Here is a 27,646-nt window from a genome sequence, read left to right as displayed (position 1 = left end):
CGGGGCGGGGCCGAGGGCCGGCTCGGCACAGCTCTTAGGGCCAGGTCGGCAGCGAGAGCTGCGGACACGGTCGTCGCTTTGGTGCCTGTCACTTCTTCGTCTGTCGCCGCGTCCTCCGCCAGCAACCCTGACAGCCGTCATGAACCCCGACCTGCGCAAGGAGCGGGCCGCCGCCACCTTCAATCCCGAGTTGATCACGTACATCTTGGACGGCAGCCCGGAGCAAACCCGGCGCCGCCGAGAAATCGGTGAGGCTGGAGGGCCAGGCCGACCCCTTCTCCCGAACGAGGCGACAGACCCCTGTGAATGAGAACTTGGGGGGGGGGTGTCTCTGGAGTTTAGGGGGTGCCGGGACCTCCTACTTCGATGGGCGTCCGGTGGCAGGGTTAGCAGAAGTATCGCCCTCCGATGTAATAATCTACTGGAGTTAGGGAGGGTGAATGCTCGTTTCTCTTGATGACTTTTAACTCCCCTGCAGAGAACTTGATTCTGAACGACCCAGACTTCCAGCATGAGGACTATAACTTCCTCACTCGCAGCCAGCGTTATGAGGTGGCGGTTAAGAAGAGTGCCATCATGGTGAAGAAGATGAGGGAGTTTGGCATCTCAGACCCCGAAGAAATCATGTGGTTTAAAAAGTAAGTGTACGTCAGCTCAGTAGTGCTAGCCTAGACTACAGCTGCAGTCTGGGGGGGTCTTTTCATTTTTGCTTGGCGTTTGAAGGCTTAAATTGGATATTTCATGATTCAGTTTTATGTGTGAAGAAATACTGCTTTTGCATCTAAGTCTTTTAGTGAGATAGTGTGGCATATTTGTAAAATGTTAATAGTGAATTTGTATCTTATTGTTGAAAAATTTAAGGGCTGGTGAGGCTACTCAGCAGGTAAAGGTGTTTGCCACCAGTCTAATATGAATTCAGTTCCCAGGACCCACACTGTAGGAAAAGAGCCAACTCCCACAGATTGTCCTCTGACGTCCATTTGCTAGAGATGCCTATTGTGTACCCCCTACATACACACACCAAAACTAAATTTAAAATGTAATTTATAAAATTCTTTTGAGCTGGGCAGTGGTGACACAAGCCTTTAATCCTAGCCCTTGGAGGCAGAGGCAGGCTCTTATCTTAGTTTGAGGCCAACCTGAGCCAGTTCCGGGACAGCCAGGAGTACAGAGAAACTCTGCGGGTGGAGGTGGGGGTCGGGGTGGGGAACAAACAAACAAGAAATCCTTTTGTTCCAAACTTCCCAGTTAAGAGTTATTTAAATGGGAAGGGAACTTTCACTTTGTAAGAAAGCTTCCAGATGGCCAGGGGTGTGGCTCAGTGGGTCACAGGTCGCCTAGTATTCCGTGGGCCCTGGGTTTGATTCCCAGCACTGAAGACAAAAAAGAACGATGTCTCCTGATTTTCTGAGAAATTAGTAGTTGCAAGACCAGACACTTAAATATTTTGGAACAATAGCAGATTTAGTTTTTATATAGCGTGTATTTTGAGTATAAAATAATGGGAAATGTGAGAGTAGTTGAAGACCAGGTCAGACCTGAGAGTGGGTCCGCTATTCTAAGAACCCAGCACCGTGTGATGTAATGATGTAGCGTAGCGGTTACTAGTGGTTGTCCTGTGCATACAGCCTGCCTTAGTCCTGTTGTTGGGGAAAGTAGTTTTTTTCTCAGACACTCATTCTGTTGCCCTTTGCCTTTCAGTTACATATAAAGGGGCTGGAGAGATGGCTCAGTGGTTAAGGGCACTGTCTGCTCTTCCAGGGGATCTGGGTTCAATTCCCAGCACCCATGTGGCAGCTCATACTGTCTGTAACTCCAGTTCTAGGGATCTGACACCCTCACACAGACGTATGTGCAGGCAAACCACCAGTGTACATAGCGCAAATAAATCATTAAAATGAAAACCTGTAAAAGATGATATATAAAAACTCTCCCTGCCCCACCCCACTTAGCCTTAATAGTCACTCTGGCAGATTTTGTGCAGGCAGTGCCTCTGCTGCTTCTCCTTTATTCTGTGCACCTCTTCTGGGTTTTTACATTGTAGAGGAACTAACTCTCCAGGGTTTTCATCAATAAAGATAAGTTGGGAGGCTGGGGCTGGAGAGATGGCTCAGAGGTTAAAAGCACTGACTGCTCTTCAAGAGGTTCTGAGTTCAATTCCCAGCAACCCCATGGTGGCTCACAACCATCTATAGTGAGATCTGGTGCTTTTTTCTTTTTCTTTTAAATTAATTTATTCGGATTACAACTTAGTTGTCTGGTGCCCTCTTCTGGCCGGCAGGTGTACATGCAGGCAAAGCACTGTATACATAATAAATAAATAAATAACTTTCTTTTTCTTTTCTTTTTTTTCTTTTTTTCTTTTTTTCAAGTCAGGGTTTCCTGACTTGACAGGTCTGTAGCCTTGGCTGTCCTAGGCTTGCTTTGTGGACCAGGCTGGCCTTGAGCTCACAGTGATCTGCCAGCCTCTGCCTCCCCGAGTTCTGGGATTAAAGGTGTGTGCTGCTGCCGACACCACCCAGCTATAAAGAAATCTATTTTTAAAAAATTGGGAGGCTAGAGATATACCTCAATGGTAGAGCCCTTGCCTGGCATGCACAGTTACCTAAGTTCAATCCCCATCATTACCAAATAAATAAATAAATAAAAATGAAGTAAAATGGGCTGGAGAGATGATCAGAGGGTAAGAGCACTGACTGCTCTTCCAGAGGTCCTGAGTTCAATTCCCGGCACCCACATGGTGGCTCACAACCATCTATAATGAGATCTGGTGTCCTCTTCTGACCTGCAAGTGTACATGCAGACAGAGAAGTCGTGTGTGTGTGTGTGTGTGTGTGTGTGTGTGTGTATTAATTACTTTTTAAAGAAAATTAGGACCAGAAGTATAGCTCACTTTCACATAGCATCTTCTAGTCCCTAGATTAAACTAAATGCTTTAACAACAGGAAACCTTGTTTTGATTTTTTGTTTTGTTTTGTTTCGAGACAGAGTTTCTCTGTGTAGCCTTGGCTGTCCTGGACTCCCTTTGTAGATCAAGTTGGCCTCGAACTCACAGCAATCCACCTGCCTCTGCCTCCTGAGTGCCAGGATTAAAGGTGTGTGCCACCACACCCAGCAGGAAACCTTGTTTTTTTGTTTTCTTTTGAGGCTTTGTTTTGTTCTTTGAGCTAAGTTGGTCTGAAACTCACTTTGTAGTTCAAGCTGGCCTCCAACTCAAAGGGCTCCCCCTGCCTCAGTGTCGTAAGTGCTAGGGTTACATGTATGAGGCACCCTGCTTGGCTTAAGAAGATGAAATATTACTTGACTATGTTTTCAAGAACAAATACAAATGATTACAAGTCACGGCCTTATGTGGTTGTGGCCCTTCTTCCTTCCTTTGAGCTATGGATACAGTGCGTTCTGTGTCTGCTTGTCATTTCTGGGGTGATGAAATGATCTGCTTTGCCCCTCAGGCCTTCCTCAGGCCTCCACCCTTTGGTCTCTTACCAATTAGAAATACTTAGTTGAGCCGGGCGTGGTGGCGCATGCCTTTAATCCCAGCACTCGGGAGGCAGAGGCGGGTGGATCACTGTGAGTTCGAGGCCAGCCTGGTCGACAAAGTGAGTCCAGGACAGCCAAGGCTACAGAGAGACCCTGTCTTGAAAAACCAAAAAAAAAAAAAATAAATAAATAAAAAAATACTTAGTTGGCAGTTGGGCCGTGGTGGCAGATCAAAGTCATCCTAATACATATATACAGCTTGAGGACAGTCTGAGCTACATTCACATTTTTTTCATGTGTGGTTTTAGCAGTCCAAATCAGAATATTCACCAACTTCCAAGTCCTCATTTCTGTTTCTAAAGTTTGTAATGTGTGGGATTTTGCAGTAGAGTAAACCCTAGGAAGGTGTTACCGAATGGACTGAGCTGGGCTTCCCAACTTAAAACTTGCTAAGGTTTTATACCTTCTCAGTACAGCATAGAGAAGGGCCTCGGTTAGGTTCTGTAGAGTGGATGACACAGCACGTTTCGTAACCCCTGTTAGTGCACCGTATGCAATCCGACTAAACGAGATCACAGAGACCTGGAACAAAGTCTTCCCTATGGCTTGTGCCTCCCTTTCACATGAAATGTTAATGATAAGTTTTAGTGCCCTTTGACCCTGTTCCAGTGTTCCTAGGATGTGCCAGGGACATCAGTCAAGTTGGAGGCGGAGGAGACCGGAAGTTGGCTTTGGCAGCTGAGGCTGCTGTGGGTGCATAGTTCCAATCTGCCTCTTGAACTCTGTTGCTCAATGTCAGAATCTTATGTGCCGCTAAGAAAAATGTATCATTCTTTCTGCCCGTTTTTTTATCACTTGCTGTAGATGGCTGATTTTGCAGTTGTGTAGGCTGTGTTTCAAGTTGGTTTCACCTATGTAAAAGGAACTTTTATTCTCCTCTTTCAGTTGCTGTCTGGGAGACATACTGCGTCTGTTGGCTAACCTAGTCCTAGTCCTGGAAGCTTCTAGTCTCCTTAGAATCTAACCTAGGCCTAGAGTGTCTTCAGCCTCTGAGACTTACTGCTGAAAGCTCACCCTTTCTAGTTCTTTCTGAGCTCTGGGTTCAATTCAGCTGTCCTGGCTCAACCTCCTCTCCCAGCTGACTTACTCAATCTGGCTTCTCTCTTGGCCTGTGAATTGCCGTGTTTGGCCGTAAACTAACTCCAGTAATCTTTTCTAATCTTCTGGCTCCTTCTGCCTCCAACCTCTCTCTGTAAAAATGCCTCCTCCTCCCCACCCATTGCCCCTTCAGGAGCTTCCCTTCCCTGCCTGTGCTTGTGACAGCTGGGCATATTCCATTCTGTCACACCTTCTCTGATTGGTCACTTCCTTTTTCTGCCACTCAATTAAACATCACCTTCAAACATGGGTGCTTCCTTCTACAAACTAACTTTCCCTTCGTTGTTTGGGATTAAAGGCGTGTACCACCATGCCTGAACCTAAGCTTTTCTCTACCTGAAACTTGCTCTATACCAGGCTGGCCTTGAACTCAGATCTGCTTGTACACTGGCGTTCTAGCCTATTCACACAGATCTAGAAGGTCTTTGAATGTGATCTCTTGCCAGAGCAGCCATGTTCTGAATTAAAATTCCTCTACACACCTAGTAATACAAATTTAGAAAAAAAAAAAACTTTACCGTTAATTGTGAGATACACTGTGTATGCTTAAGGAGGGAAGAGTGCTAGAATTGGTGAAGCGGAGGTATTTCTGGGAATTTAGGGCATTTACTGGTGTCTTTGTTATATTACAATTTTCTCCCCCCTTCTCTTTTTGGGGGGTTGGGTGGGGGTTCGAGGCAGGGGTTTCTCTGTGTAACAGCATAACAGCTCCAGCTGTCCTGGAACTCGCTCTGTAGACCAGGCTGGCCGCGAACTCACAGAGATCTGCCTGGCTCTGTCTCCCAAGTGCTGGGATTAAAGGCGTGTGCCACCACTGGTTACTATTTCTTCTTAAAACAGGGTCTTTGGGCATGGTCCCACCCAAGATTATAGAAGGCTAAACCTTCCTCGTGGCTCTCTCTAACCTCTCTCTCTCTCTCTCTCTCTCTCTCTCTCTCTCTCTCTCTCTCTCCTTACCTCTCTTTCTCCCTCTCTCTCCCTATCTCTCTGTCTTTCTCTGTTTAGGGTACCCCTCTTCTCCCCTTTTCTTCTCTCCCCATGCTCATTTAATAAACTCCTCATCTAATAGAAAAAAAGACAATGTCTCTTAAGTATGTGGGTTTTTGTTTTGTTTTTGAGACAGGGTCTCTCTGTGTAGCCTTGGCTGTCCTGGACTCACTTTGTAGACCAGGCTGGCCTCGAACTCACAGCGATCTGCCTGTCTCTGCCTCTCGAGTGCTGGGATTAAAGGTGTGCGCCACCACAGCCAGCTACAAAGTTGATTTTGTAAAAAAGTATTTGACATGTGTAGATATTTGCATGTGTGTGTGTCTATGTACCACTCCCCTGCCTGGTGCCAGAGGTCAAAAGCAGTGTGGGTCCCCTGGAACTGGACAGCTGACTGTGAGCTACCATATGGGTGCTAGGAGGTGAACCCAGGTCTTCTGGTCGAGCAGCCAGTGCTTTAAACTGCTGAGACCCCCTTCTTCATCCTGACTTAGACAGAGTCTTGCACTGTAGCAGACATTACCCTTGGACTTTCAGAAACCCTTTTGTCTCAGATTGTTGAGTGCTTTTGACTGTGCTGTTTGCTTTGAAATTCTAATGAGGTCAGTTGGGTTTGTAAAGCTGATCCCTTGGGGCAGGTAAAGGTGTACAGCTCGGTTGATAAGAGTGCTCAGCATGCTTCAGGTCCCGGACTCTGTCCCCAGCCCCCATGTTAATTGATGAAATCTGATTTCTTGACAAGCATCTGCAGGAGGGATTAAGCACCATTAAAATCTAAGGTCTCCGTTTTATTCATTGTTTTTGTTTTGTTTTGATGGGGACAGGGTCTCCCTGTGTAGCCCAGGCATGCACTCCCCCACCCCACTCCACCCCAGCTGGAAAGGTTAGGATGCTCAGGTGCACACCACCATTCCAGCTACAGATTTTGTTTTCAGCAAAATTTCAAGTAGTCTGAGGAAAGGGGAAACAACCAATATCTTAATTAAGAACAAGATTAGTATTTGTGTCCTATTTGCTTTCTCCTCCTCCAAGTCAGGGCTCACAGTTGTAGACTCGGCTAGTCTGGAACTCATTATGTAGACGAGGCTGTCTCCGAACTCTGAGATTTCTGTCTGCCTCTGCCTTCTGAGTTCTAGGCCCATAGGATATTGCCACCATACCCAGCTCCTCTTATTTCCTAAAACTGCTTTTGTGCTAATATCCTTATAGTTATATTTTCCAATTTTCAGAGTATTTTGCTAAGTTGCTCAACCTTTTCAGTTCCCTAGTGGAAATGTTCGTACACGATGCACTCACCATTCTTGGCTCCCAGTGCACCTTACTTCTCAGAACTTCCGCGGTTCTCCTTTCTGTGCCTACATGCAGGAGGAAGCGGAGGGCCGTGTGTGGTCGCATGGCGGTGTCAGCGAGCCTGGGAGCTGCTGGGAGGCTGTGCCCTGGAGGGTGGCATGCGTGCCTCGCTCCTGTCAGGCTTTTGGTGCTTCGCTGCCCTCTGCGTTCTTACTCTGCTTTCCTCCAACTTCCAAACTGGTGTTTGCTTTGTGGCCCAGACTGTCTTCATAATGAAGATCCTCCTGTGTCAGCCTCTTGCTTTTCTGAGGTTACAGGCATATGACACTTCAGCATCTGCTTAGTTTAAAGTAACAATTGGTGAATATGATGTTACAGAAATGGAGACAAAGGCATTTCATTATTTGGGACTGTTTATCATCTACATACTCTTTGTTATGTTCTTTGTTGTTGTTGAGTTTGGGTTTTTTTCCCCCTTTCTTTCTTTGCTTTGTTTGTTTGAGACAGGGTTTCTCTGTGTAGCCCTGGCTGTCCTGGACTCACTTTGTAGAGAAAAGGTCTCAAACTTTTCAAAAGATTTATTTGCTTATTATATATACGTGCCCTCTTCTGGAGTTCCTGCAGATCTGGGCATCAGATCACATTACAGATGGCTGTGAGCCACCATGTGGTTGCTAGGAATTGAACTCAGGACCTCTGGAGGAGCAGCTACTGCTCTCAACATCTGAGGCATCTCTCCAGCCCCATGTTCTTTGTTTTTTAATACAGGGCTTCTCTGTATATGTAGCCCTGACTGTCCTGGAACTCACTCTGTAGACCAGGCTGGCCTCGAACTCACAGCAGCCCACCTGTCGTCCTCCCCGCCCCCCACACAGGTGCTGGGATTAAAGGTATGCACTAGTCAGTTATTTCATGGACATTTAGTTTTCTGTTCCCAGCATACCTGAAAGGGATTTGTTTGTTTTGCCAAAACCATTGACAGCAGAGCCAGTGTTCGCTGAGCAGCATCTCTTAGCATCCCCAGGACTGGCGGAAGTCATCCCCTCTGGTAGACTCTCATCACAGGAGCTCATTGGCGTTGGTTGGCAGAGGCAGTGTCTCAGAGCATCCCTGAGTGGCTGTGAGTGCTGGAGAGCAGAAGGGTCTGGGCAGGTTTGTGCGGTGCTTGCTTTGGAAGTGGAACAGTAGGCAGTTGCTGTGTTTGCTGCTGCTGCTCTTGAGGCAGTGGCCTCTCCATGGAGCGACAGCTGTAGTCCTGCTGTAGTCAGTGCTCTGCTCCTTGTGAAGCCCAAGGTCTCCTGGTGACACCTCTTCTAGTCACTCCTGAGAAGTCACTTAGGTGACATGTCATTTGTATTTCAGGTTCTTTTGGTTCACTCTGAGCCAAAATGTCAGACCGACCCTTAGGAAATCCACAGGAGGCGCAGCACTGGCTGTGCTCAGTTTGTGTTTTCACTGTTCCAGAGGTTCTGTTTTCTGAAAAGGTAGTTGAGGGCTGGATTTCAGTGTCATGCATAGTTCCTTAATCTGAAGCCATGTTCACTAGCCACTGGGGGTAACCTTTTCCTGATCCTGCCCTGCAGTACGTACTTATTCATCAGAGTGTTTGCCTCGGTCCTCTAGGCAGAGACTATCATATTCTTGATGCCAGGCTCTGTGGCAAATGCCTGTAATTCCAGCACTTGGGCCTAATGGTTGAGGAGTCTCAGGAAGTTGAGACTACGCTGAGCCGCATAGTACATTCTGAGTCAGCCAGAGCTGTGTAGTGAGACCCTGTCTCAAAAAATAAAAATGAAAAAGATTATTCTCAGTTTTTAACAGCTCTATGAAGAATGTTTTGTGGCGTTCCTTTTGATCTTCAAAAGCAAGTTGACCCTGAAAGCAGCACAAAACTGCTCACATTGACTCTAAAGCATCCATCCAGTCAGACCAAGGGGAGTAGCGAAATCCAGTGCTTCAGGTTAAGTGTAGAACTTACATAGGGCTTCTTTTTTTTAAAAAACGAAACAGGAAGTCTGAAAGGCTGCAGGTTGTAGACTTAGCCTGCCTGAGATGCTGGTCCATTCCCAGCACCAGGGAAAAAAACAAAAGGGATCTGGCCCTGAGGTGATGAGAGAGGCAAGAGATGCTGCAGAAGAGCCCCCTCTTGGCTCTTTAGGTAGTAAAGTGGTAAATGTTACATTGCAGTAAATAAAAGGGGTCCTCAGTCTTTTGTTCTTCATCCTGAGGGCCAAGATTTTTTTGTCAAGAGTGTAAGTTGGCAAGATTGCCCAAGGTGCTTGTTGCCAAGCTTGACAAATGGAATTTGATTTCTGGAACCTAAAGGTGAGAGGAGAATTATCACACACACTTGTCCTCTGACCTCCACACGAGTGCTGTGGCACCATGCCCTTCTTCCCCCACGGCATGCACACACAGCAATAACAAGAGACTGCGTGGTGGGCAGTTTGTAGCGTGAGGCTGAGACGCTTTTCTTTTCTCTCCTGTAGACTGCATTTGGTCAATTTTGTGGAACCTGTGGGCCTCAATTCCTCCATGTTTATTCCTACCTTGCTGAATCAGGGCACCAATGCTCAGAAAGAGAAATGGCTGCACCCGGCCCTGGAACTCCAGATAATTGGCACCTACGCCCAGACGGAGATGGGCCACGGTTAGTCCGCATCTGAGGGTCCTGGGGAGACCATTTATGAGTTCAAGAAAAGTGACTCCTGCCGTTTGATTTTTTTTTCCCCTCCTCCCCTGCTGGTCTGTGTTTGGGATTTTATTTGTAAACTGTTGCATTAAGTTTCTCTTGTCTGAATTGATTTCCCCATAAAATGGGTCCAGGGCTCTTCCAGTGTTACTTGTTAAAGCTTTTGTTGTTGCCACACATACCTGCTGTTAACAGTTGCTGAGCAGCTTGGAGAGATGGCATTTGAAGGTATCAGAGCGCGCAGCTCTGTCGGTGTGTGGTTGCGAAGGACTGTGCTGGAAGTCCCTGCGAGTGTTGATGCCGCGGCAGTGGCTGGAGCTGAAGCCAGAAGCTCAGGCTGTGCTAACACGGCAGAGGCAGGCAACAGGCACGCTCTCCCGTTCCCCGTGAGCTGCCCCGAAGCTTGAAATGAGTCCTGTGGTCCTCTCCAGCTCTTGGTCGTAGTTTCCCCCCCAAATGTCTGTGGGTCCTTTACCGCCAGGAGTTTTCGGTTAAATCCTTCCTAAATGCTTGGGTGTGTTTAGCAAGTTGTGGTCTTGGTGTGGAGTAGGATTGTTTTTGGAGACAAGACCCGTGGTAAGTGAGTGTGTTGGCTTTTGTTGTTTGCTTTGGGTTTTAAGACTCAGCCTGGGCAGTCGGCCTCCCCTCCCCTCCCATCCCGTGCTGCTATGGGAAGTTTGCACCATGTGCCCAACAGAGATGACCGTTTTAAGTTTGAGATGCTCGGCCTCCTATTTCACCGCCAAGATGGAGGGACTGTGAAAGAGAAGGAAGCTGGGCAGTAGAGCAGGCTCACAACCTGGCATTTGGGAGCCTGGAGCTGGAAGACTGCAAGTTCGAAGTGAACCTGGACCACATAGTGAGGCCCTGTCAGAGAACCCGACAGTGGCGGTGGGTGGGCTGAGCAAACCTTTAGAGTAATCTCCAGGAGCCTGTAGAGTTCCTATGAGCTGTTTCCTTGTGGTGTCAACCCTGAAATGACAAGCCCCATAAACATTTCCTGAGGAGAGAAAGCTTCCTTTCTGGCTGTACTGACCTGCATCCCTCATAGGAGACCTCCACTGTGAAGTATATTGAAGTTAATGTGTCTTTTTAGTCCTCTCTTGTTGGCCTGGTGTTTCTCCTTAAAGCTTAGAGAGAGGACAGAATGAAGGCTTGAACTTTTGGTCTTGAGATCAGAAATTGGACACATCCTGCTTTCTCTGGGAAGGTCTGCAGGCTTCTAATTTGGGGCGTTTTCTTGTATCTGAGTCAGTTAAGTGGTATCTCTATAGTGCACCATAAGGGTGCAGTGGTAGAGGGTTAAGTTTTGCTTCTTGCTGTTTTGTTCATACATTTTGGTCTTCTTCCCCACCCCCACCCCATCCTGTCCTGCAGGTTAACAGGTCGGGTGGTTGGTTCATCTGTATCATGACAAAGTTACCTGACAAAGAATAGGCAAAACCAGAAGCCTTCCCCATCAAGGAAAAGGCAGCTCCCGCAGAACCCTGTCAGCTTTATCTTTTCCCTTCACAGTGGCTTCCCTCCCCTTCAGACATACCAGGAAATCTAGACAGACCTGTTCTGTGGGTCTGTGAGCCTCAAGCCAAGCTGAGGAGGGGCACTCTACAGGGCTCTAGTGTTGAAGGAACGGTGTGGAAATCAGCCTCACATTTCTTCAGGTCACAAAGCAGGTGACCAATTGAAGATGTTGACAGGCACCACGACTTCCTCTGGGAAGGTGGGGCTTCTGTAGTAAAGACAGGTGCTGCCCTGGAAGATAGCACTGGCAGGTTCCTCTCACTGAAGAAAGGTCCTTTCTTCCTTCAACACTTAAAAGATGGCAGAGTTGATTTCCTGAGTCTGACATTGCCTGCTGTGTTCGTCTCAGTTCTTCCCAGCTGACTGGACCTCATGGCTCCCATGAGACTTGTTTCTTGGGTTTTGGCTATTGTAGTTTTCACCTTTGTTCTGTCGGTCTGTCTGTCTCTTTCCTGTGGGTTGGGACGGGAGCCCTGTCTTCTGCATGTTAGACAGGTGCTCTGCCCCTGAGCGGGCTCTGAGGCCCCTCCTTGCTGCTGCACTCTAACTTCTTTACAAGAACAACGCTTGCCTAGTGCACAGAGGGACTCAGTCCAACTCACAGCACTGCATGGAGAAAGAAAATGAGCACACACAGACATGTGGCTATAAACATACACAGTATTTGGCGTTATACCTTTAGTTGTTTTTTGTTTTTGTTTTTGTTTTTTTTGAGACAGGGTTTCTCTGTGTAGCCTTTGCTGTCCTGGACTTGCTTTGTACGTCAGGCTGGCCTTGATCCGCCTGCCTCTGCCTTCCCAATGCTGGGATTAAAGGCGTGCGCCACCACGCCTGGCTCTTATAATATATTATAAATCATCTCACCATGCAGTGTCCCATGTGTAATCAACCTGGAGGAGAGAGACTATTACCTACCTGTGCGGTCCTAAATCTTACCCACTGTGACCAATATTTACATAAGCCTCAAGACACTTCCCCCGTATGTTCTTTTTTATTTTTTTAAAGATGTATTAATGTATTATGTATATACAGTGTTCTGCCTGCACATACACATGCATGCCAGAAGAGGACACCAGGTCTCATTATAGATGGTTGTGAGCCACCATGTGGTTGCTGGGAATTGAACTCAGGACCTTGGAGCCATCTCTCTAGCACCTGCCCCCCTCCATGTTCTTAAACACTGTCTGGTTGTAGTGCTTGCCCTGTCTTCCTCAGTGTGTTTGATAACACTTGTTCTTACTGTAGCTAGCACAGCACATAGATAAGACCTTCCCGGCTCTTCCTTCCCTAGCAGTCTCTGGTTGTTAGCAGCACAGAGCAGCTCTTCTGAAAGCAGAAGGCTGCTGCTCTGGGGACCTGGCATGTGTTTCTTTTTCTTTTTCTTTTTTTTTTAATTACTTATTTATTTGTTTGTTTGTTTGTTTGTTATGAATGCAGTGCTCTGCCTGCATGTACACCTGCAGGTCAGAAGAGGGCACCAGATCTCATTATAGATGCTGTGAGTCACCATTTGGTTGCTGGGAATTGAACTCAGGACTCTGGAAGAGCAGTCAGTGCTCTTAACCTCTGAGCCATCTCTCCAGCCCGTTTCTTTTTCTTACTAGGCACTAGTACTAGTACTAGGTTGGGAGAGGAGTACTGAGATTAACCCAGGGCCTACACACACTAAACATGAACTGTACCCTGAGTGTCACCCCCAGCCTGCTGTTCTCCCCACCCCCATTTAAATCCAGGGCCTCTCTATGAGTTCTAGGCTTGAGTGTGTAGGGTTAACAGTGGTTTGATTTTTGTCTGTGATAGACCAAACCCAAAGCAAATGGTTTTACCACTGGGCTATACAGCCATTCCCAACACTGGCATTTTTAAAGCTTGGATAGTTCACAAATGAAAAAAGCATGTCAAGAATTTAATTTGGTTTGATTTGGCATTTTAAGTAGGATTCCTCTATGTGACCCAAGCTGGCCTTGAACTTGAATCCTTCTGCCTCAGCCTCCTGTGTGCCAGGATCACAGGTGTGTGCCATCACAACCAGTTCTATTAGTTTGTTTCTATATTTTTCTAATTTAAAAATGATTACAAATTCATAAGGAGTTGCAGAAGTAGCACCAAGAGGCCCCACAGACCTTTGGCCCGCGCTGCCAGTGGCTGGCCTTTTGGAGTCTCCAGTTTTGGTGTTTCTGAGGACAGCTCTGGATTTTGGACATTCTTAACCCATGTCAGACTTGAACATTAAGCTCGCCAACCAGAGACCAGAGACAAGACTAGTTTGCAAAGTCCTTGTCCTGGTTTGCCATCCTCATTTTGATGCCAGTGTGGCACGTGGCCAGCCATCTTCATTTCTTCTCTCTGTCTCTTGTGAATGGTTAGCTGAAAGCGCAGCCACTGGCCTCAGAGGGGTCCTAGTAAGTTCTTGCTCCCCAGCTTAGCTGGAGCAAGCTGGGAGGACTGGAAGGCGTGGTCAAGTTCATGTCTAAGATAATTAAGTAGCATAATACTGTAACACGGAACCTGTTATGCACTATCCTTGATTGCGATTATAATGGTCTCACTAGCAACTGCATGTCTTTAATTACTGAAATTGTTGGGACGAAGAGCACTGTCAGTTTTTGTGTTAATTGGCCCCAGTAGGTCCTAGCTGAATATACAGACTGTGGGTCTGTCCCAGCTAGTTTCTAAACAAACAGTGTCCCAGTCCAGACACTTCCCTGATAGTGCACGCAGGAAAACCTTAGCCAGAGTTCATCTTATCACTGAGAGAACTGCCATGTTCTCTTTTTTCTGTGCCACCAAGGACGCCTTTGTTTCCCTTCAAGTCCCCTTTGCAGTTTTTTTCATTTCCCTTCATTTAATTGCCAGGCTGGAGACTTGCCTTGTTCCTACTGTGCTGTGCTACGTGGGTCTGGGTCTCCACAGCCCATCCCTGCTGCACACTCGGCCACCTTAAGAAAGATGAACATTGTCAAGAGTCATAAAGTAATACAGAAAAGGACAGTGCTCCGTCCGTGGTGAAGTGCACATGCTGATTCATACTCACGGTGTTTTTTTCTTCCTCCCTGCTCTATCTGTTCACTTTGTTGATTCTCACACACCCGATGATGCTTCCCTCAAATGCCCGTCCTTGGTATTTCTTCGAAGCTTTGTGCACCGAGGGCGGCCTGAGCCTTTGGACCTTCATTTGGGCATGTTCCTGCCCACCTTGCTTCACCAGGCCACCGCAGAGCAGCAGGAGCGCTTCTTCATGCCGGCCTGGAATTTGGAGATCACGGGCACTTATGCCCAGACAGAGATGGGTCATGGTACAGTGTGTTTAGTCTACCTTCTGGGTGGGCGGGGCCACCCGCCATGAGCTCTTGACGGCACACAAGGTACTGCCGTCAGTTTCTCTGGGCCTCTGTGGAGTCTGGCTCTGGGCTCTGGGCTCTGGGCCCTGGGCCCTGGGCATAGGTTCAGTCAGTGGACATTAAGTGATTTTATCACAGCGATTACTGCTTGTTCCTGACTCTCCTTCAGAGAGGATCAGGAACGACTGCTCAGGCCTGCTTCCCCACCAGTGTTTTCAGTGACCTCAGAAGGGCACATCAATGGTATGAGTGTCTGTTGGCTTCTTGTAGGGAGATTATTATATTCCCATAATCAGAATACACAATATTTATGCCTTGAAGTTGCCTGTACCTTGATGCAATGATTCAGAAAAGTTCTGGAGGTGGTTTGACCAGAGGCTAGCAAACTTAAGCCATGGTTCCCGATCCCTGACATCAGACTACATGTGCCTCCCACGTACCACCTCGTCTGCTTTCCTGAGCCTAGGTGGGGCTAGAGGTGGCAGGTGTTCTCATGTCTTCTGAATTGCATCTGTCTGCTTTTCTCTCTCTCCTGAGGAGCCGTAAAAAATCTATGTCCTGCACAGCCTCCTCTTGATGCCAAACAGTACTTTATAGGCTCCTCACAAGATGCAGCGTGTCATCCGGCTGAGTTGAGCTGTGAGGGCGTCTTTCCTGCTCTGTGTATGTGGCCCTGCGGGCTTCACTGGCACAGGGTGTACTAAGTGCCTAGTTTCTTGACTTTTACTTTGAAGACCATGGCTCACAAACTGTTCGTCTCTGTGGCTCAGTTTGGAAATTTCTAGTGTTTCAGAGTGTTCTGTGAGGCCTGGTACTCTCAAGATAGTTGTCAAACGGTCCCCAGCATTTGTTTAGTGGTGCTACTGAAATGCCGCCCACATCTTTTAATAATTCTTTCCAAAGAATTGGGATGTGTACAGCTTGGATTCAAAGTGAAAATGTCTGTCCCTCTCTGGCAGTACGTGAGACTGAAACCTAAACTTCCTCAAAGAGCATTGAGCACAGACGTCGAGCCAGCCTGGCCCTAGAATGCCACAGAGGGAACCCAGGCATTGGTGGGTTCCTATAGGAACCTATAGGAAAATTAGAGGAAGTCACTTTTTTAAAAAAAGATTTATTTATTTATTATGTATACAGTGTTTTGCTTGCATGTATGTCTGCACACCAGAAGAGGGCACCAGATCTCATTATAGATGGTTATGAGCCACCGTGTGGTTGCTGGGAATTGAACTCAAGACCTTTGGAAGAGCAAGCAGTGCTTTTAACCTCTGAGCCATCTCTCTAGCCTTCACTTTTTTTAAATAATAAGTAAACATTTTCACATTCTTAGTTTGCATTTTTGTGATCATTCTAAAGCAAGTTCTGAATATACAGAAAGCCTAACTGAAGTCTGTCCCTGTCACCCACTGTCTCACTGTCCTCAGAAGGACAGAGGCAAATGGTTCGCTAGAGTTGAAGTTGTCATGTTAAAACTTGAAATGGGACCGAGGTGTGGCAATGTGGCTCAGTGGTAAAGGTACTAGCTGCCACGCCTGATGACCAAAGTTCAATTCCCAGAATCCACTTGGTAGGAGAAAGCTAACTCCCACAGATTGTGTGCTGTGACTCATGTTTACCAACACATGGCACACATGTACACAGAGTTAAGGTAATTTTGTTTGTTTTTGGTTTTTTGAGTCAGGGTTTCTCTGTGTAGTCCTGGCTGACCTGACTCTGTAGACCAGGCTGGCCTTGACCTCAGAGATCCATCCGTACTGGGATTAAAAGCATGTGCCACCAGGCCTGGTGTAAGTATAATTGTTTCAACGTGTAAAAGCACTGGAATGAAAGGAAAGCACACACCTCTGTTACCTAGAGGACACAAGCCACCATTATATTGTGGAGCAGTAATCACTGCTGTGCCCATCATGCACAGCTCATCTGCAGATTCTGAGGCCTGGCTGGGTCTGTGTTCTTGGTCTTTCCATTCTGTGCTGTCCCTGATGCCATGTGATCTCTTTCCTTAGGAACTCACCTTCGAGGCTTGGAAACCACAGCCACATACGACCCCAAAACCCAAGAGTTCATTCTCAATAGCCCTACTGTGACTTCTATTAAATGGTGGCCTGGAGGGCGTAAGTTGATTATTTTTCTTTAAACGTGTTTTGAATGTTTTGTTCTTGTTGTTGTTGTTGAACATTTTGAGAACTTATTATAAGAGTATATTTGAAAAAAAAAAAGAGTATATTTGGAATGTAGACATTATGTAAGAATATAATTATGAAATACAGAAACAAATTGTCTTAAGCTATTAAGCTATTATAGAAGTTTTACACTCTCTTGTGGTACGTGTTACATCTCTTTATCCTTTGTGAAAGCACAGCAGTAATGGCTGCCCTATACTTTGCTTCATTTTTTTTTTTTTATAATCTAAATACCCCCAGGAATTACCATGCCTCCTGTAGTCATCATTTAAAATAAAAGCCCTAGCTGAACATGGTGGTGCACTCCTTTAATCTTGAAGAGGCAGGGCAGGTGGATCTTCTCACCTCTGTTACCTAGAGGGCTACAGAGTTGAGATCATGTCTCAAAAAATAAACTTCTGCCAGGCAGTGGTGGCGCACACCTTTAATCCCAGCACCTGGGAGCAGAGGCAGGTGGGTCTCAGTGAGTTAGAAGCCAGACCGGTCTACAAAGTGAGACCAGGACAGCCAAGGCTACACAGAGAGCCCCTGTCTTGAAATAAATAAATAAATAAATAAAACCTTCCTATTTCTCTTTTAAAGGTTTATTTATTTATTGTGTATACAGTATTCTGTCTGCATCTACTCCTGTAGGACAAAAGAAGGCACCAGATCTCATAATACATGGTTGTGAGCCATAGTGTGGTTGCTGGGAATTGAACTCTGAGCCTTTCAAAGAGCAGCCAGTGCTCTTAATGTCTGATCTTTCTCTTTAGCCTCCTAGTTCTTATTTCTGTCAAAAATGTAAGCTGTTTTGATTGCTATTGTAAATCGCTTTGACATGAAGTTGGTATTTGGTGTTCCCTTTCATTCTGAGCTATGGCTGTGGGATATACATTTCAGGAGAATCAGTAGTTAGTGAACTTTATTGTTTACATTCTCCCTTTTTGTTTATTTTTGTTTTGGGGAACAAGGTCCTGCTGTGTAATCCATACTGATCTGACTCTTAAGTGTCTCAGAATGGCCTCTGTTTTCTTTTTGTTTTTTTTGTTTTTTTTTTTGTTTTTTTTTTTTTTATGGTTTTCTGAGAGGGTTTCTCTATGTAGCCCTGGCTGACCTGGAACGAACAGAGGTCTACCTGCCTCTGCCTCCGAAGTGTTGGAATTCCTAGAGTGAAGCGCCACAGCTGCCTAAAAGATAGAAGTGGAGGCAGTTTATCAAGGAGAAGAGGGGCGTGGCCAAGAAAGGAAGTGAGCTAAGGAGCGAGGATAGGTTCCAGAATCAAAAGGCTGCATTGCAGCAGAGAGCAGTGACATAAGGAAGACAAAGCGCGGGAGCGCACACTCACGCCTCCTGTGCTTGGTGTTGCAGTCGGGAAGACTTCCAATCATGCCATAGTGCTCGCACAGCTCATCACTAGAGGGGAGTGCTTCGGCCTACATGCCTTCGTTGTCCCCATCCGTGAAATTGGGACCCATAAGCCTTTGCCAGGTAAGGATTGTTCATCTGATGCCAAGGTAAAATTTAAAAGTGCAGGGGCTGGAGAGATGGCTTAGCAGTTAAGAACCCTGGCTGACCTTCCAGAGGACCAGGGTTCAGTTCTAGCAGCTCTCCCGTTCCAGGGGACCCAACACCCTCACCTGGCCTCCTGGGTCACCAGGCATGTCGTGTATGGGTATAACACATGGAAAATGCCCACACACATCAGTAAACTGCAAAAAAGTGTAAGGCACAGTTAAACAGAGCGCAGGGAGGCAAGGGATTCGAGCTCGCGAACATCCCCGTCTCTCCTCTTGTCTGGGGTAGGCATCACTGTTGGGGACATCGGCCCCAAATTTGGTTATGAAGAGATGGATAATGGCTACCTGAAGATGGATAATTACCGTATCCCTCGGGAGAACATGCTGATGAAGTATGCCCAGGTATATTTACTTTTTTATTTTCTTTGTTAGGTTGCTGCTGTTGAAGCAGATTGTCACTATGTACCCTAGTCTAGCCACGCTAAGGCTCACAGCTCGCCTTCTGGCCCAGGTCCAAATGCTTGTTGCAGAAGATGGCGCGCTGTTGCTTCTGAACTTCTCTCATTCCAATAAAGACTTAGAATCAAGCTGTGAAGAATGTCACCTACTCGGTGAACATGTGGTTCTCAAGCCTTTAAGGAACTTAGAATCCCCTGGAAGGCCAGTTAGAACCCAAATTGTAAGCCCAGTATGGTGTGCACTTGAGAGGCGGTGGAAGTGAGTTCAAAGTCAGCCTGAGCTTCATAGCAAGCCCATGTCATAAGATCAAGCCCTTGCTCCCAAAATCTCTGGTTCAGGTCGGAGTGGGGAGCAAATTTTAGTATTTCAGACGAGTTGCCAGGTTCCCTGCCTCTCTAGGACACGCTTGGACAATCAGTACATGTTCTCTGGCTTCTTAGAAAGACACTGTGGGCGTGTTTGCTTTCCCAGGTGAAGCCTGATGGCACGTACGTGAAGCCCCTGAGTAACAAGCTGACCTATGGGACCATGGTGTTCGTCAGGTCCTTTCTCGTGGGCGATGCCGCCCGGTGTCTGTCCAAGGCATGCACCATTGCCATACGGTACAGCGCTGTGAGGCGCCAGTCTGAAATCAAGCCAAGGTGAGCCTGGGGTCTGAGATGGGCTCCGTGCTCAGGGCTTGCTCTGACCCTCTTTAGAGGAAAGATCAAAATAACCACCGTTTCCTCTTTGCCACCCCAGCACCTACCTAGAATGCATGATGGGGAGGAAACGAGGGCTGGCAGGCTGCTTCTGTCTTTAGAAATTTAAAACAAAACAAAAAGAGCCAATTCCAGGCCAGACAGAGCTAGATAGTTAAGACCCTGTCTCAAAAAAGAAAGGGCATCTTCGTCTATTTAAATAGCCTGAAGTTCACCTGACATGCATAGAACCCTGTCAAAGAGAGGGGAGGGGAGAGAAGAAAGGAATTAAGTTACAAGACCTGGATTTGGTCCCAGCACCTGCATCAGGCAGCTCGCAACTGCCTGAAACCCCAGTTTCAGTGACTTGGATAGGCTCTCTGGCCTCCACAGGTCCTTACATACATGTGGTATACAAATACTCAGGCATATGCATATACATATTAAAATAAAACTTTTTGCTGGGCATGGTGATGCATGCCTTTACTCCCAGCTCTCAGAAGGCAGAGGCAGGCAGTTCTCTGTGAGTTCAAAGCCAGCCTGGTCTACAAAGTGAGTCCAGGACAGCCAAGGCTAGACAGAGAAACCCTGTCTCGAAAAACAAAATAAAACAAAAAAAAATATATGCACTGTGCGTGTTCTGGAAAACTATAAACATGTAAAAAAAATTTGCAGATAGTACATTTAAAAAATATTTTTAGGGGCTGGAGAGATGGCTCAGACATTAAGAGCACTGTCTGCTCTTCCAGAGGTCCTGAGTTCAATTCCCAGCAACGACATGGTGGCTCACAACCATCTATAATGTGATCTGATGCCCTCTTCTGGCCTGCAGGTGTACATGTAGGCATACAGGCAGGCAGAGTGTTGTATATATAATAAATAAATCTTTAAAAAAAAAAACCAAAAAGAACCCAATACAGTGTGTTGAGCCTTGTGGGAGGTTAGATCTTTTGTAGCGTCCTCTTCACCTGTGAGTTCAGCTTGGGTTTCTGTGTAGCTTTGGGATGTGGTTGCCTCTGTCATAGTGGAAACAGTGTCAGTTAGAGAACTGTCCTGAAGTCAGTGAAGTAGAGTTAGTAAGAGTATTGCCCGGTGCCAGGCACAGTGGCGCACGCCTTTAATCCCAGCACTTGGGAGGCAGAGACAAGAGGATCTCTGTGAGTTCAAGGCCAGCCTGGTCTACAAAGTGAGTCCAGGACAGCCAGAGCTATGTAGAGAAGTCCTGTCTTGAGAAGAAAAGAAAAGAAAAAAGAAAGAAAGATAATATGACCTTACGGAGCCAAAGAACTGCCTCAGACAGAATCCCTAATTCTCAGTTTCCCCAACTGTAAAGCAACAGTAGTGACGGCAGCTGTGTTACAGGGAGGACCTACGTAAGGATGGATTCAGGTGTTATGTCAGAGTGCTTGGACTGAAACCTGGGGCGACACAAGTAAACATTTACTTCCTTACTTTCTTCCTTTTCTTTTTTCTGTTATTTAGTGAACCAGAACCACAGATTTTGGACTTCCAAACTCAGCAGTATAAACTCTTTCCACTCCTGGCCACTGCCTATGCCTTCCAGTTTGTAGGAAGATACATGAAGGAGACCTACCTTCGAATTAATGAGAGCATTGGCCAAGGGGACCTGAGTGAGCTGCCTGAGGTACGGATGGGCTTTTTCATTCCTCCATAGATAGCCTTGGGCTTCATGCTTGCCTGTTGGCAGACATCCAGAAGCTGCCTGTCGGAATTTCCTGAGAGGATTTATATAATCTGGAGATTTTTTTTTTTTTTATTAAAAGCAGACCAGATGTCAAGGTGGAATTTTTATTCATGGGATCTTAAAAAGAGAGATGTGACTGCTTGGCCAAGTATTAACAGTCCAGAGAGAGGTGTGAGAACATGACTCATTCACGCTGGTCAGGTGGCTGCCACTTCTGTTGGCGCATCTTCCTGACCAGCACACTTAGAAGAGGGCCTGCCTCCCTCCCTGTCAAAGGTGGCTTCTCAGCCAGGGTTCTCACGGCCTGCGCTTGTCCCCAGCTTCATGCCCTCACTGCTGGCCTCAAGGCTTTCACTACCTGGACAGCCAATGCTGGGATCGAAGCATGCCGAATGGCTTGTGGTGGGCACGGCTATTCTCACAGCAGTGGAATTCCAAACATCTACGTCACTTTTACCCCAGCCTGCACCTTCGAGGGAGAGAACACTGTCATGATGCTGCAGACAGCCAGGTAAGGGTCACAGATGCCAGGTGCCTGGCTTTCTCCGCCGTGGAGTGCAGGCGTGGTTATGCTTCCATCCTGACTCACGTAGCTTGTGGCCTGTTCTAGTTACGGTCACTGTTGCTGGGAGGAAACACCATGACCAAAGCAACTTGGGTGAGAAAGGTTTTTAAGACAACCTGTCCTTTTCTTGATTCATCCTCAAGTCTCAGATTATTAGTTACCACATATATAAAACAAACTATAAAAAGAGTCCAGCACAGCCAGGGCTACATGGAGAAACCCTGTCTCAAAATCACAAACAAAAACAAAACAAACTACAGGGGCTGGAGAGATGGCTCAGATGTTATGAGCACTGGCCGCTCTTCCAGAGGTCTTGAGTTCAATTGCCACCATGTGGTTGCTGGGAATTGAACTCAGGACCTTTGGAAAAGCAGTCAGTGCCCTTAACCTCTGAGCCATCTCTGCAGCCCCCAACAGATAAGTCTTTAATGTCCATTATCTGGGATTCACTCATAATCTTCTGGGCCCCTCCAAAGGGCCTGGGTCACTTCAGCTCTAGCACTGCTGCTATCCCATGACACTGGCATCTCCAAGCTGCTGGTATCTCTTGTTGCAGCTGGGATGCCCCTTCACCATTAGCCTTCCTGGGCTCTCTTGAGGGACTCCAACCATGTCACACAGTGCCATACCTCAGCTGTTCTCCATGACCCCTTCATTCCTTCAACCCCAGCACCACCTAGGTGACTCTTACACTGCCAAGCTAAGTTGCCAGCACAAAGTACAGACTTGGCCACCTCTGGACCACAGCATCTGGGCTGACTCTGAGGAGACACTTCACAGAAGACCCCACCTCAGTGATGCTGCTCTCCTTTTTGTTTTGTTTGTTTTTGTTTTTCAAGACACGGTTTCTCTATGTAATGGCCCTTGGCTGTCCAGGACTCACTTTGTAGACCAGGCTGGCTTCAAACTCACAGAGATCCACCTGCCTCCACCTCCTGGGTGCTGGGCTTACTGGTCTCCTAATCACAGCTGATTTTCAGCCCCAGCTGCCAGCATCCATCTATAAGTGGTTCTGGTCTCTTGTCAGTCTTGCTGCTTCTCAAAAGAACCCTCAAACTGAATGTCCCTCCCTCTACTTCCTGTGTGTCTCTATCCATCCTCCTGACTTGCTCTCACTCTCTATGGTCCGTCCCCCCCATCCCCCACCCCCGGTGTTCACTCTCTGTCAACTGGCTGCTTGCTCTACCTCTTGAACTATGGTTGATTTTATTTAATTCAAGCAGAAAGCTCTTGGATTAAAGTTGTGTGCTAGGGCTGAGCCACACCACAACTAAACATAGGTTTTTCCAGGAAGTAGCACAGTCTTGGGGTTCACAGTATGATCTCATGTCCTGCAACATCCCTTCTCTCAGGTGACTCTAGCCTGGATTAAGCTGACATATTTTAGCAAGTACTGAGTGCTGTCACGGGTGTGAAATCATTTCAGTAGGGTGGCTAAAAGCGTGTGCTCTGGTGATTTCTAGGTTCTTGATGAAAATCTATGACCAGGTGCAGTCAGGGAAGTTGGTGGGTGGCACAGTGTCCTACTTGAATGACCTACCCAGCCAGCGTATCCAGCCACAGCAAGTGGCAGCCTGGCCAACTCTGGTGGACATCAACAGCGTGGACAGCCTGACTGACGCCTACAAGCTTCGTGCAGCCAGGTGAGTTCCCTTGTGGGTAAGAGGCCGGCTGTGAGGCCTTGTGGGCTGGGCCAGGGAGAGGCATGAAAACGACAATGGTTTCCTCAGCTCTGTCCTTCTGTCTTGCTTAACAGATTAGTAGAAATTGCTGCCAAGAACCTGCAGACTCATATGAGTCACAGGAAGAGCAAGGAAGTAGCGTGGAACTTAACTTCTGTTGACCTTGTCCGGGCGAGTGAGGTCAGTGGTGGCTTTCCCTCACTCTGCTGGGCAGCCCCTTCCTTAGTACCCAGGTCACTGTGGTGGCCTTCTTTTTGAGACAGGCTCTCACTAACCTACACTGTCTGGAACTCACCAGGGAACTAAAACTATAAAACTGACCTCCAAATCGTGGTAGTCCTCCTGCGTCAGCCTCCCAAAAGTTGGGCTTGGAGGCATAAGCCGCCACGCCTACCTTTTCAAGGAGTCCCACACTCCACCGTTTCCCTTTCTTCTAGGCACATTGCCACTACGTGGCGGTTAAGCTCTTTTCAGATAAGCTCCCGAAGATTCAAGACAAAGCGGTTCAAGCTGTCCTGAGGAATCTGTGTCTCTTGTATTCTCTCTATGGGATCAGCCAGAAAGGAGGAGATTTTCTTGAGGTCAGTATTTTCGAAGCCGTGTGTGTGTGTGTGTGTGTGTGTGTGTGTGTGTGTGTGTTGTTTGTTCTGTAGTTCTCTGTGTGTACATACTTTTATTCACTCATCTCTTTCCTCCTAGGGGAACATCATCACCGGGCCTCAGATGGCGCAGGTCAACAGTCGCATCCTAGAGCTGCTCACACTGATCCGCCCCAATGCTGTCGCTTTGGTGGACGCCTTTGACTTCAAAGACATGACACTGGGCTCTGTTCTGGGCCGCTACGATGGGAACGTGTACGAGAACTTGTTTGAGTGGGCCAAGAAATCCCCTCTGAACAAAACAGAGGTAAAGCGAACAGACAGGGTCTTCTCAGCTTCTCAGGTTCTTAACTTAATATTGTGCGGTTACCCATAACTCCACTCCAGCGCATCCAACACCCTTTCTGACTTTAAGAGCTCCCAAAAGAACATACTGATATATAGCGCATGCGTGTGTGTGTGTGTGTGTGTGTGTGTGTGTGTGTGTGTGTATTTATATTTGTTTTTCGGTTTTTTGAGACAGGGTTTCTCTGTGTGCCTTGACTGTCCTAGACTCACTTTGTAGACCACGTTGGCCTCAAACTTAGAGATCCATCTGCCTCTGCTTCTCAAATGCTAGGATTAAAGACATGCATCGCTGCTGCCCGGCTTTTTTTTTGGCAGGTAGGGAGGTTGGAGATAGAGTTTCTCTATGTGGCCCAGGCTGTCCTGGAACTCACTTTGTAAACCAGACTGGCCTCGAACTCACAGACATCCACCTATCTCTGCTGGGATTAAAAGTGTGCACCAGGCCAGGCATGGTGGTGCACACCTTTAATTTCCAGCAGTGGGGAGGCAGAGGCAGGCGGATCTAAAGTGTTCACCATTGCCAGGTGTAGTGGCGCATGCCTTTAATCCCAGCACTCTGGAGGCTAGGCGAATAGATGTGAGTTCAAAACCAGCCTGTTCTACACAGTGAGTCCAGGATAGCCAAGGCTAAACAGAGAAATTTTGTCTCTAGAAAAAACAAAAACAAAAAAAGTGTGCACCATCACCACCCTGCTTTAATATTTTTAAGAGAAAAGCCAAACATAGTGATGTGTACTTTTAATTATAGTATCTGGGAGGTAGATACCTATGTATTTAAGGCCATCCAGGCTACATAGTGAAACCCTGGCTCAAAAAACAAAACAAGCAGGGCGTGGTGGCACACACCTTTTATCCTAGCACATGGGAGGCAGAGGTAGTGGATCTCTGAGTTTGAGGCCAGCCTGGTCTACAAAGTGAGTTCTAGGATAGCCTGGGCTGTTATGCAGAGAAACCTTGTCTCAAAAAAACAAAAGTACTTGAATTTATGTCTGCACAAGGCCACCATAATCTCTCAAAAAGAAAAAAGAAAAATGCTCATTCACGTGGAGAGCCCTTCCTCACAGTCTGCTCTTCCCCTGCAGGTCCACGAATCTTACTACAAGCACTTGAAGCCTCTGCAGTCCAAGCTTTGATGCTTACCCAGCACAAGTCTGAGCTCCAGACAGCAGCGGAAAATCTCTCCCCCTCAACTTACTAATCCTGGCAAAATCTTCGTCAGATTTATGTAGCTATACAGCAAATGATGGGTTGACATTTTCCTCTCCATAAGTAAAGAGAATCAGGCAGACTTTAGAGATGAAATGAGAAATTCAGTATGTTTTAAGTGCAGTGACACAGAGAGAGGCTCCTGAGGAACACTTCCCCCTTCCCTTTATCCTGCTAATCTCAGAAGGCCAAGGCTTTTGGGTAATTAACAAAGTTTAACTACGAAATACTTGGTTATTTTCACAGTTTTACTGCTAATCACTGGATATATGGTTTTTGAAGCAAAAGTGTTATGTGGGTAGGACTTCCCAGGCTTTCTTGACTACTACTTTCTGATCTACAGCTAAGAACAGGAGTTTGGGGGCCAGAAAGTCATAGAAACCCTGAGGTGGGCTGTGGACGACAGCACATTCTTCTGCCTGCTGCGCGGGTGTGTCACTGTTAACTGTCACATGAACATAGCCAACAAGAGGATTCCTTCAGCCACCCACCAAGGCTCCTGGTTTCCTGATGGGAGGATCATGCATTCCAGGCTCTCACCTTTGGTCCCCACTTTCTGCATAGTTATCTTTACTTCAGGCTTTCGGCCATTGCCTGGACTTCAATCATGGTGGCTGGCCTTCTTCCCTGTCTTGCTTGCCTTCCCCTGAAAGAGCTACTAAGGACACTTAACTATTCTGTCCCCACAGATCAAGTACAGGGAGAGCCCTCAGCTGTGCTATTGCTGGCTCTTGGTGGCTTCGTTAAGTAAATTTTCTGGGACAATCCAGATTTGAAAAATCCTGTCATCCTGTCATAAGCCATTAAAATGCATGGTGGTCACCGGAGTGTTTGGCATAAAGAAATAAATCACTCAGGTCACCTTTTACACCCAGAAGTAACAGAAAGGCCATTTGCCACAAGCCATGTGCTAAGGCTTTTAGTTCAGAAGATGTAATTGGTGAAGTGGGCTGCAGCGTGAGTGGGCGGTGCAGGTAACTGTCCTGGCCTTGCGGCAAGCTGCCAGCAGCCTTGCTGGGTGGTGAAGTGGCCCCTTCAGTTGCAGACCAGTCTATATGCTACAATCATTCTGTGCTTAAAGGTGGAGTGTGGACCTTGTGTGTGTGTGTGTGTGTGTGTGTGTGTGTGTGTGTGTGTGTGTTCATCTTTTTGTGTGGTAGGTTTTTTTCAAGGCCCAGCGTAGCCTTGAACTCTTGATCCTCGGCCTCTTGCGTGCTGGGATTACAGAGGTGTGCCACCATGCCTGGCTAATAGGAACTCTTTGTTCTGTAGAATCACAGTAGCGAGAACATTGTAGCCTGTTAGCAGTGTATCTGTGCACATGCATTATGAACACCGTTCTTTTAGAACAGTGCTGATGACACAGTATGGCGGATGGAAATGTTGGAATGGAGATGTTGACACCTGACATAAAATCCATCCCAGGGGAGTTGATGCATCAGATCCCTTGACATAAGCCAGCCGTAACCTTTCTCCTGGAACAGCTGAGAATTACTGCAGATTGATGATTAGCACCTTGCCACCTCCTTGGGGTTTCTATTGACAGTAGTTTGTACTCTTGAAAATAACCAATAAACTTTCATGACTGAATCTTAGCTCTTAAAATAGATGTGTTTCTGAACTTAAATACTGTATTCAGAGGTGAATGTTGGCGGGCAGCATCTGCTAAATGAAGCAACCCACCGTATCCAGTTGTGTAGACCTTGGTTCTTAGCAGGGTTGAAGAGGGAGTCTACACTACAGGGCCGCCTCCAGCTAACACCTGAGTTGTGTTTTTAAAAAAAGTGTGGAGTCAGGTGCAGCGACGCATGCCTGTGATCTCAGCACTCCGGGGAATGTGAGTTCAGGATAGCCAGGGCTACACAGAGAAACCATATCTAAGGGGTGGGGGCGATATTGGAGTATAAGTGTGGCGGCAAAGACTGTTTGAGGCCAGCTTGGTTTACGTAATGAGTTCCAGGCAGCCAGAGCTACATAGTGACACTTGGTACTAGTGTTTTTAAGTGCGTGAGTGCTTTGCCTACATCGAATCTGTGCAGCACATGTGTTCCGTGACCTTGGAGGCCAGAAGAGGATGATGAGTCCCCAGGAAATGGAGTTAGCAACTCCAAGTCCCAGGGATCCGAGGCCCTCTTCTGGCCAGCCCAGGACAACGCACACACATGGAAAGGAGGAAACATCACTGCTGCTCAGCTTTCCCGATGGGGCCTCCAGGCACACCCAGAGGCCCGGCTTCCAGATGGGTCTGGAT

The 27,646-nt window shown here is 47.1% G+C and overlaps 1 protein-coding gene across 2 annotated transcripts; it reads left to right on the top strand.

The window, feature by feature from the left end:
- The first annotated feature begins 11 nt into the window (after positions 1-11).
- On the top strand, positions 12-26,985 carry ACOX1 (acyl-CoA oxidase 1). Of its 2 annotated transcripts, none has more exons than XM_084750116.1 (14): positions 12-248; positions 479-638; positions 14,264-14,424; positions 16,476-16,583; positions 18,003-18,122; positions 18,438-18,553; positions 19,082-19,251; positions 20,773-20,935; positions 21,316-21,506; positions 23,024-23,203; positions 23,317-23,422; positions 23,680-23,823; positions 23,942-24,148; positions 25,272-26,985. In XM_084750116.1, the coding sequence occupies exons 1-14, from the start codon at positions 140-142 to the stop codon at positions 25,320-25,322; spliced, it is 1,986 nt and encodes a 661-aa protein (XP_084606242.1). In that variant the 5' UTR covers positions 12-139; the 3' UTR covers positions 25,323-26,985. The 2 variants fall into 2 exon arrangements, with proteins under 2 accessions (XP_084606242.1, XP_084606241.1); XM_084750115.1 differs by lacking the exon at positions 14,264-14,424 and adding an exon at positions 9,405-9,565 and having other exon boundaries at positions 13-248.
- Positions 26,986-27,646: the final 661 nt, after the last annotated feature.

This window comes from Acomys minous (assembly GCF_964271855.1).
Source record: "Acomys minous genome assembly, chromosome: 12".
Classification (NCBI taxonomy): Eukaryota; Metazoa; Chordata; class Mammalia; order Rodentia; family Muridae; genus Acomys; species Acomys minous.
Note: the sequence above shows the minus strand (reverse complement) of the source record. Positions and strands in the feature narration are given on the sequence as shown.